The following is an 11242-nucleotide window of genomic DNA, read 5'->3' as shown; positions in this document are numbered from 1 at the left end:
GTTAGCATACAGTATTTGTTTTTCTCCTTCTGACTTACTTCACTCTGTATGACAGACTCCAGGTCTATCCACCTCATTACAAATAACTCAGTTTCATTCTGATAAAAGTTTTGGCACGTTAAATTCAGTTTTGTGTGTCACTTCAGGGACCTCCCAGATTTTTTTTAAAGCCCATTTCGAAACACCTGATTAAGATTTCTACCCTAATTTCTGTTGAATGTGAGAGACACTTCAAAGTGAATCACTCTGCAAGACATTTTCTTGAATCCAGGGCAGAAACACCAAGTGGCAAAATTCCATCCATAGAAATACTGTGAGGCGTCCAAAATAAAAATCTGAGCAAGAACACTGCCCTTTCCCCACCCCCATTAGCATTAGAAGAAACAAGTTAACTGAAATTTTTGTAGGAGAGAGGACAAATTTCCCTGGGAAAAAAAATGTTCAAAAACTATGAATGTTTCAATGGCTTTTCCCCCACTCTGGGTGCCACAGAGGATAAACAGTAACAGCTGCTGATAATTTGTTATAGGCTTGGAACTTAGAAATGAAAACTGAAGGTGAATTTTGTTACCAATTTTTTTCCTTTCAACTTAACCAGGGAGCAGTTACTGCTTTGTTTTGTTTCGTTTCTATCTTCCCTCCTCTAAGCCCTGCTTTCACACGTCTAGTTTCTTACCACACACCTCCTCTTAGATTTCTCACAGACAACTCTAACCTAACATCCAAAATAAAGCCTTTGATTTTCACTCCTTAAGCCTGGAAATGGTGCTACCGAGCACCCTTTGCTCATGCCATGATACCTGAGTCATTCTTGGTCCTTCCTTTCCCTCTCTTCCCTCCCCGTGTTAGTCCTATGGTAAATCCCATCAGTTCTACCTTCAAAATATATCTTTGCTTCTGGCTGCTTTTCTCCTGCTGCTTCCATCAGGCAGCCCACCATTATCTCTCACCTGGGCTATTCAAACCTCTTCACTGGTCTTCCCCCTTCCACCTCGGCCCTTCTATTACCTAGCAGGCAAATTGATCTTTTAAAACCATAAATCAGATCACATCCTTCTCCTTCTCAAAAAAACTCTCTAATGGCTTCTCTTTGTACAGAGAACAAACTCCAAGCACTTTCCACAGCCTCCGGGGCCCTTCACAACGTGGCTGCCACTCCCGCCCCTTGCTCCCTTGCTACCCACCTCTAGCCGCACTGGCCTGCCCTCCTTCAGCTCCTTCCTGCTTCCAGACCTCGGCTTTGTCAGCACAGCTCCTTCTCAGGTCTCAGATCTTGCCTCCCTGTCTGCCATACAAAGGGCAATCCTCTCCCCCACCCCCCACCCCCCGCCACCACTGTCACGTCCCCCAGTGTGTTTCCTCCATAGCACGCAGCATTTCCGAAATCATCTTGCTTATTTACTGCTCTGCATACTTCACAAGAGTCTAAATTTTCCTGCAGGCCGGCTCTTTGTCGTACTAAATTCTTGGTACCAGAACTAGATGTGCTACCCAGTAGGGACTCTATAACATGTTGAATGAATGGAAAATGAATAATCAGTGTTACCCTACAGAGTGAAATTCTCCTTAGAAATATACCTACTCACTTAGTTTTTCAAATGCTTCCAGGTCATTAGAGAAAGAGGTTGGAAGTGCCTAACGTCAACTTTTTGTCTTGAGTTTCTGGCCTCTGCCCCAGCACTTGGGAGTGTTGACACCTTGATACTGCTTCTGTACAGTGGGGCAAGTACCCTTTTGGCCTCTCCCAGGTAGAATGAAAGACTGAAGACCCATGGCACTCAATTCGTCTCTAAAGGAGATCTTGATTCCTGCCCATCTCTGTGTGTTAGGGTAATCAGGAAGGTCAGGGAGACGTGTCTAAAAGTGCTGAGTAGGCTGTGCTGAGGACAGACACCCTAGGTGCTTTTGTCAAGGTTCTGGCTTGTCTGACTCAGGACTGAATCATCTGATCCTCATTTGAATTTGGGTATTGAAATATTCTTTTATCTTTAAGGCAAAGTGTCTGTCAAAATGTTAAAATTTAAAAACAGAAAGAGGAACTTCAATATGTAAGCCGCATTACTTTCTGCTGAGCAAAACATTGGTAAAAACTTTTGTTTTTACACTAAACATTCCTTTAGTTATGGAACTAGAAGCTTATTCCTATTCAAAAGGAGGCATGTGTTAAATATACTGGAATGCATTTGTATTCCAATGGAAGCATGTAACCATTTACATTTCCACAGAGTAGATTATTTAAAATATTTTATATAAGTATACATTGTATTATATTAAATTATACCATTGCATTACTGCTTTACATTTAGCGGTAATAATAAAGACGGGCACTTAAGCACAGATGGTGAGCACTTAAAAATTTGACTCTTGGGCCTCCCTGGTGGCGCAGTGGTTGCGCGTCCGCCTGCCGATGCAGGGGAACCGGGTTCGCGCCCCGGTCTGGGAGGATCCCGCATGCCGCGGAGCGGCTGGGCCCGTGAGCCATGGCCGCTGAGCCTGCGCGTCCGGAGCCTGTGCCCCGCAACGGGAGAGGCCACAACAGAGGAAGGCCCACATACCACAAAAAAAAAAAAAAAAAAAAAAAAAAAAAAATTTGACTCTTGTGCATGTTCCACCATGTCAGGTTATTTAACATGCAGACTAAACATTTACAAAATGAGTTCATTTATCATTTCCCTCTAAAAGTCCCTTGTATTTTTTTCATACACATTTTAAGGGGAAAAATCACAGGGAAAAAAAAAATGTTCTTTCAAAATGTTATCCTGCCTCTTTTCTGTTGTTGTTAACAGCATGTTGCCAGAAGATGTCTTAAGCGAAACTCGTATTCCCTCTGCTAACTCACACAGGAGGCGGAGTGGAAGCTGTAGCCTCCAGCTCACGTCTACTGAGGGGAGATGGAAACACGAGCGAGGACCTGCCTCCATCCCGCTCCCTTCTCCTTCTCTCTGTCGCCCCCTTCCTGTGGATGCTGGGAAAATGCATTACCCTGGCCCTCTCTAGCTCTGGAAGGAGATGTCAAGAGTGCAAGCTAGCCTTAGAATCAAAGAACCTGTGGATCATGAACTTGAAAATAAAGGAAATTCCAAAAGCAAACACCAGCTTTTAATAACTTTCAAAATCACCTCTCTTCTTTTATAGAAGGCTTAGAGACTTTATGGGCCCTTTTTCATTTTTTTTTCCCGAAGAAAACTTTTGGACACACACACAAGCACACACAGCCCAACAGAAGCTGGTAAAGACAGGGAAATATTTGGAAAAGTCTAATTCCATTTAACTTTGTCCTTTTGGTTTGGTAAAGTGGAGGTGAGACTCTCAAAAAACCTAAGGTTGCCAATGGTAGCAGAAGCACAGGACTCAAATGTGTGCAAAATACCCCTCCTTCCATTTTTTCTTAAAATGGCAGAGAAATTGTAAGTGCATGGAAATGTGTGGGTTTGTGTGCATGTGCACGCATGTGTGTGTAATTGTATAGACATATATATCAGACATGTTTCTTATTTAAATTCTGTGTTGTCACCTTAAAATATTGGCCTTAGGGCATTAACTTACAAAACGAATGTGTTTTGAAATGAGGAAACCGTTAAGGTTGACGATTAATTTATGGTGGGGTTTGCGATATTTAGTTAAGGTCACATGTGTTTAGCATTTGACACAGACATTAGAATCAAAGCTTCTATGTTTCAAAACATATAAAAAGCAGTCCCTGACATCTTGCACCCTTGTGGCACTCCATGGCTTTTTTCCAAGTGGAAGAATTCCATTATGACATCAGTGGTTACCGTACTTCTCTATACACTTCTGAGAGATTTCTAAAATTCTTGTAAAAACTACAATTTCCAAGGAGATAGTAGATACAGTTTTAAAATCTTTTTTTTTTTTTTTTTTTTTTAGTTTTTTGGCCGCACCGCCGGGCATGCGGGATCTTAGTTCCCTGACCAGGGATGCAACCCATGCCTCCTGCAGGGGAAGCGTGGAGTCTTAACCACTGGACCACCAGGGAAGTCCCTAAAATCTACTTTGGAAACATGCCAGAAAGAGGAACTGACAATTCAGGGGTTTTTTGCTAAGTTGGAAGTGCTCATCCAGTTCCCTGAACCCTAGACCCAAATTGTCTGCACGATGATGGGGAGGGTAAGCTCAAAGATTCTACCTAACACTGCTGCCATTTCTCTACTGGGCCCAGAAAGACTAGAAGGACCCTTTGTGATTTGGGGACCATCATTATATAAATCTCATCTCCCTTTGAGAAGCCCAGATAATTCTTTGCTTCTGTAGTTTCACCCCATAGGCTAGTGAATCACCCCAGGGCTGATTCACTGACATCTCTGAGCGTGAGAGTTTATTCTTGGCCTCCTGGAAGAGGACTAAAGGAGTGGCTCTCCTGAGCTCCAGAAGGGCAGGAGCATCTTGCCAGGCACCCCTCTCAGCTCTTTCAGCCCCCATCAGTGTGCTAGTCCATCACAGAGAAAGCCAAGGCCTTCCCCAAAGCTTTGCGGCAGTTGAGCTTAGGCCAATTCTTGCAAAGAGGAACTTTAACCTGGCTTTGGAGCCCTCGAGGGATCTTTTAACCATAAAGTGGTTGGAATAAAGTCTGGGCAGAAAAGGCTTGTTGGGTTATTATTGTTGTTATCATGATTGTGTACTACCTAAATATTATATGTTACCTAAATATTTCCAGAAGCTCATGGCATTTTTAACTACTCTCTTATTTTACAGATAAGGAAATCAAGAGCCAGAGAGGTTGAGCAACTTGCCCCTTTATGATATAAACAGTGTTGATACTATATTGTGTTGAGTGTGAGAGGGAGTCTATAAATATGGATGAATGAATGAAAAACTAAGTGCATGAATAAATCAGAGCAGGTAGAATGACTTGTCCTGATCTACAGATGCTCAGTCTTCAATACTGTCCATTTTCCAACTACCTCGGCACTGTTTAGTGTACACTTAGATTGTTTCTCTTTCCATTCTAGTTTTTCCATTGTCAAAACTTTAATTATGTAAACATTAAGCAGAAGCATAAACCTAAAACCCAAAGAGTTAAAACATTTTCCAAAAGCTTTAAATGTTTGAATATTATAAATACATGCTTTATTTGACAGAGGTGACCCATACTCATAAATTAAAATGGAAGTCTATGTGAAATTCCACTGAGTATCATTATTCTAAAAATGTTCCCAGCATCTGAATCGTCCCTCTGTTCTCTGCAATGGCTCACATATGTGCACACCACCAACAGGCAGTGGTGGAACAGAGGAACGATTCACACAGAGATGCATTAGGAATTTGTGGATTCCATTGGCAGACATGGACTGGACAAGGAGCTCCATTTTGAACTGTGTCTGACAGGAGGGCTGGCCTAGGATACAGACTTAATGCTAGTAAAGTTGAGGGTCCGTGATTCCAAACTGAAGTTGAAAAACCCACCTTTTATAATATGACTGCAAAATTGCTACAGGCAGGACAATCAGCTTGAAAACAGGACTAATTAAAGCCAGAGCCATATCAAGTTTAAATACCAGGCAATTTGACCTTTAGATGCCAGAAAAGGTCACTTGACTAGGTGACTTTTCAAGGTTACTCCCCAATTCAGTTCCATGCATGATCTCTGAAATCAGAGTTGGAATGTAGTCTACCTTATAATTTTCAGTATTGCTTTCATTTCTCCTTGCTGTTTTCCTAGCTCTGCATTTCTCTTCCCCAGAGTGCATACATACCTTCCCTTCAGCCTTAAGGATGCACACTAAATCCTCTTATCATTCAACACCCACATCACCACCAATGCAATTTTATTTTTAATCATGCAGACTGGAGGAACTTTCCCCCAGTGGAAAATTATATTGAATATCTGTACAAGAGAGCCTTCTCTTCTCCCTGACATTAAGGGCGCTGTCAACGTTTCTATTTTTGAGGTTTCTAACTCAACTAAATAAGAAAGAGTGTCCCTTTCCAGTGAGATTCTCGGTATAGGGGAATCATTTGCTCATCTTTGATGAGTTGATTTTGAGAAAAGGAAGAAACAGTCAACAACAAATCCTACCAAATCCTAAAGCAAGTTTTAAAGTTATCATTTAAGATACTGTTGCTTTGGGGTAAATATTAAAGTTCTAGGAGAGAAATTGATTTGAAGAATTGAAATTATTTTAAATATTTTGAAATTTAAAGCTGGGAAAGTACACTAAAGGAAATGTTATAGCGACTTGAGTTTTTGTTTTCTAACACCTTCTTGTTTCCCCATCCCCCTGAGAAGTGTGCTGGTAATTGTTACTGTCTCCCTTTTCATCTTAAAGGGTGTCAGTGAAAAGCAACCGCGTTGTATGACAATGGCCAGTCTATAATTAATACACATTATCAGTATCTGGGTTGTCTGTCCATAAGCTTAGAAGAAGGCCTCTAAAATTTCCATTGACATCCTGGCAACCAAAAGTGAGGTATTCAGGAGTCACCAAACCGTTACATATACTCGTTACATAATTCATTCCAGAGTGGTGCTTATATTTGTGGTAGTTGGAGCCTTAGTAGTTATACCTTAATTTTATTTAAAAGCCAGAAAGAAACATTAAGCAACCGCTAATCATCACTTTGACTTCTTCTACCTTATTTTAAAACTCAGTCATTCCTTGGTTTCATCATTTAGTGGACTCTTCAGAGTAACATTTTTGGGGGGAAAATCCTTGAGAGGCTAATTCTTTTCACAGTGAATTCAATTTGTTTTTTATTGTCCCAAAGTAGAAAAGCATGAAATCACTTTTAGAACAACTGTAACCTGCTTCCACAGCCCTCTCATAGAGTGACAGAGACTTAACTGGCACAAACAAAGGAAGAAATGGTGATTAAAGCTTTATTAATATATGTAGGGGGAGAAAGTCTAACGGGCTCTCTTGTCTCTAAGAGTACTATCTTCTCAAATATTATATTTAAATCTTATAAAACATAAAAGGTATAACAAACTATTTCCTGATCACTGGTCCACTTGAAACCTTTACCACTTATTAGTTCTGTAACCTCAGCAAGTCATTTAATCTCCCTCAGACTTAGCCTCCTCATCTGTAACTTGGGATAATAAGCCTACATCAAAAGGTTATTCTGCGAAGTGAGTGGAATAATGTCTACAAAATATTTTTATGAATTCTAACACACTAAAGTAGTAGTAGTAGTAGTAGTAGTAGTAGTAGTAATAGTAGTAGTAGTCGGGGTATGCATTACTATGCCAAATGAAGTATATTTGCAGTATGGATAAAAAGAGTAAGAATTTGTGTAGCTAGGAGATCTGGAATGAAACCAATTGAAACATCGGGGAAAACTACAAAACTGAGGAATGACAATAGAGGCAAAGGGAAAGGGAAGCCTTAGACAGCTGGGTACTTGTGTAGGTTGTGTGGGCCTCTTGGGAATCTTACAATCAGGATGTTTTCTTTCTTCTTTTTAAGAGAGTGTGATTGACTCAATGTAGGAAAAGGACTTTCACAGCCACATAGCCATGGTCTTTGCATTAAATGGCAGCTGGAAACAAGTCTGGGGAGAAGTTGTCATCTTGCATCTAGCTCCAGCCAACAGCAAGCTGGGAGACAGACTCTGGAGTCAGACCTGGGTTTGAATTGCTTCCAGCTGCATGGTTTTTGGCAAATCATGTATCCTCTTAGGCCTCAGTTTCCTTATGCAGTAAGCTGATGTTAAGAAGTTCAGATAAGATAATGGCTAAAATGCTCCTGCCACATGATAAAAAATAAATTTTAATTATGAGTTCTTTTATTAAAAATTAATTATAATCAGTTTAATATTAACCAAAGCAAATATTTGCCAAAGAGAAAATGAATGCATGTGATAGTGCCTTTGCTTTCTTTTTCTTCTTTTCTTTCAAAATATAAAATGTTCAATGAATGATTACTAGGGCCATCATAAGATTATGTATGATTTTAATGAGGTTGAAACTAACCACACTGCAGGGTTATGGTCTAGGTAAAACCTTTACTGAATCATTTGCTAAGTTCATATATGCAAGCACTGCAGAGAGTCCTAAACTTGGCCATTTTCTATGAAATTGAAAGGAGTATCTCCCATCCAGAATCCCTTTTGTGGGCCAAGAGGAGTCTGTAGGCAATCTAAATAATTATTCTTTTTTTGAGGGAGTGGAGATGAGAGGGGAGGGGTAGGATTTATAAGACTTCTGGTCTTATGAAATTGATGGACAAAGTTAAAAATGGCAACTCCAGAATTTGCTTTCAGGTCTGTTCATTATCTCCTAATGCAAGGGCTCCCTCTGCAGGCTCCAATAACCTTGGATCCTGCGTGAGAAGCGAAGTCCAGCTATGCAAGTACCTATTGTAAAATCTTATTTGTGAATGTCACTCTATCCACAGACAATAAAACTACATATCTGAAAATATCATAGTAAATGCACCTCTTAGGTACCATTGGTGATGCACTGTAGCAAAACCAGAGTTATCAAGGGATGAAATGAGTCCTGACCATGGTCCTCTTGTGCTCATTCACCTTGTTGTGGTCTAGCATGGATGCATGGCCTGTGGAACAAAAGACACTATACATTTTCAAGAACCCACCATGGTGGAGGGACACTATCTCTGTGGACTTACACAGCTTATTAAGGGCTTGATATTCCCATCTACTGAAAAGTATGATCCATAAACACCAAGGAACCACCCTAAAACCTGTTACTGACCAACTCTAACCCTCGCAGAATGTGTTAAGATAAGTCTTGGTTTAAAGTCTATCAGATTCATAAAGCATATATCAGGTTATATTAACATAGATCAAGAGATTACAAAAGACAACTTTGATAGGTAAGACATAGTTATATGTCAACAATTACATAGAAAAGGATGGATGGCTTGTTTGAAGTAGACACTGCAGTACCACAGTTAACATGGATCACACCCTTAAAGCTCACTGGCCAAGGTTCAAATATACAGAGGGCAATAAGGTGTCCAGAGGCAGCTATTCTATTGCATTTAGCCTTTAGACACTCCTGAAGGGTGACGGCTGGGGGAACTGAATAAGAGAGAAAATGGAGCAAGTGTGTGAAAGAGTAAGGTATAATTGGAGACCCATACCTGGTGAATTTATAGATACTCCTTTTAAAGGTACCTCAGAAGTACTCAAGAAAGAAGAGAAAATAGAAATGTATATAATATAGGACAAGTTCATGTTCTCTACTTGGAATTCTTGATGATAGGAGTGATCATTTAAGCTGGGAGAAACTTGGGGTCACTAAAAGTTGGCAGTCAGAAGGGGAGAGGTGTTAAAGAGATAATTAGTACCTGTGGTCTCAAAAGCAGCTAAGTATTAAGTGGAAGAGATGGATAGAGAAAACCAGAATCATAACAGTAGCCTGCAAGCAAAAGGGAATACATAATTATGAAGTAGAGATTAAAATAATTAACTCAGTAATAAAGTTTAAAGTTTTCCCCATTTTTAAAGGCCTTGTTTTCTCTAGAAGTATTTTAGGGTTTGGAAGTAGAAAGCAAAGCTAAATAAAAGATGGGATTTTTTTCTACATAAGCAATTTAATCATTTCTTATCATTTATGATTTTTGCACTGTTGAAAGCTATTGATATAAGCTACTTAGCTCCTAACAGGACATGGACAAAACAGAACCTTGGCCTAAGAGCTTGGAAGTCTAGGTTCAAAGCCTGGTTCTGGCCTTTTTTTTTCTTTATAACTTTATTGAGGCATATTTTACTTATCATAGAATTCACCTATTTTAAGTGTAGAATTCAATGATTTTTTTTAGTACATTTACCACGTTGTACAGCCATCATCACAAATCAGTTTTAGGACATTTTCATCCCCCCAACAAGACCCCTCGTGCCCATTTACAGTTAATTCCCCTTCTTAGTTCCTATTCCTGGCCCCAGGCAACCACTGACTTACTTTCTGTCTCTATCGATTTGCCTTTTCTGGACATTTCATGTACATGGACTCCAACAATATGTAGTCTCAAATATTTGATTTCTTTAAGAATAATTTTTGAGGTTCATCCATGTTGTAGCATGTAGCTATAGTTCATTCCTTTTTATTGCTGAATATACCACATTTTGTCTATCCATTTAGCAGTTGATGGATATTTTGGTTGTTCCCAGTTTTGTGCTATTATGAATAATTCTGCGAAGAGCATTCATACGTAAGTCTTTGTGTGGACATATGTTTTCATTTTCTTTGGGTGTACACCTAGGAGTGAAATTACTTGATCAAATGGTAAAATTATGTTGAACTTTTTAAGAAACTGCCAAACTGTTTTCCAAAATGGCTGTACCAGCAACACACAAGGGTTCCTATTTCTCCACATCCTCCTAGCCCTGCCTCTCAATAGCTGTGAAGCTTTGGGCAAACTTTAGTCCCCTCTGTAAAAAACCAGGTGGGGTGGGGAGTTAAGACTTACCAAGCACCTGCTCTGTGCTAGACATGGCGGCAGAAGCATGGCATTCTTTGTCTGCCTCCACTGTCATCTCCATGAAAGGTAGATATGATTTTCTATGTATCTGATGAATTTACAGAGGTTCAGAGAAGTTAGGTAAGTTAGTCACTGTCATACGGGATTCTTGTGAATACTAAATTATATCAAGTCTCATATACGAACATGCAGAGCACAGCGTTGGGGACACAGAAGGTGGTTAATAAAGAGATTTTCATTTCTCTGCTTCTTCCCATCATTCCCATCTCAAATAGGTCTAACCACAGGGCCTGACCCACGCCAATCAGGCCCCACCAACTTTCTGGTGATAGTTGCCTATTATGAAACTGTCATGCATTGGCAAATCTAAAAGCCTTTAGAGAACCCACCCTGCAGTCATAACCACACTAGGGGCAGGCGTATCCTAAAGCCAATCCCTAACCCAAGTCGCATAAAAACATGAGAGCAACCAGTTCAGGAGAGGGTTATATCTTTTAACCCTTGTTTTTTATTCTTGTCTCTTCTTTCTCCCTCTCTTCACAATGGCAGGAATTATTTTCCAAATTCCTGAGAAGGGAGTTCCGAAAAGTATATATTAAGGTTGCCAAGAATTTAATTGACTTTATTGCTCTGAAATGAACCATTATCGGTTGGCTTGATAACTGGCAATAAGAAATGAAAACAAAGAGGGATAACACTCCCTGGACCAAGTATAGAAAAGTGATATGGGGGCTTCCCTGGTGGCGCAGTGGTTGAGAGCCCGCCTGCCGATGCAGGGGACGCGGGTTCGTGCCCCGGTCCGGGAAGGTCCCACGTGCCGCGGAGCGGCTGGG

The 11242-nt window shown here is 40.3% G+C and overlaps 1 protein-coding gene across 1 annotated transcript in view; it reads left to right on the top strand.

Annotated features, from left to right (window-relative positions):
• Window positions 1-11242, top strand: part of COL28A1 (collagen type XXVIII alpha 1 chain) — a 153076-nt gene that overhangs the window by 82341 nt on the left and 59493 nt on the right. Inside the window, 1 exon segment of the mRNA XM_024131457.2 lies at window positions 6288-6312. Within this exon segment, the coding sequence (XP_023987225.1) occupies window positions 6288-6312 (25 nt within the window).

The sequence above is a fragment of the Physeter macrocephalus genome, chromosome 5, assembly GCF_002837175.3.
Source record: "Physeter macrocephalus isolate SW-GA chromosome 5, ASM283717v5, whole genome shotgun sequence".
Classification (NCBI taxonomy): Eukaryota; Metazoa; Chordata; class Mammalia; order Artiodactyla; family Physeteridae; genus Physeter; species Physeter macrocephalus.
The sequence above is the reverse complement of the archived record's forward strand: the minus strand, read 5'-3'. Positions and strand labels throughout refer to the sequence as shown.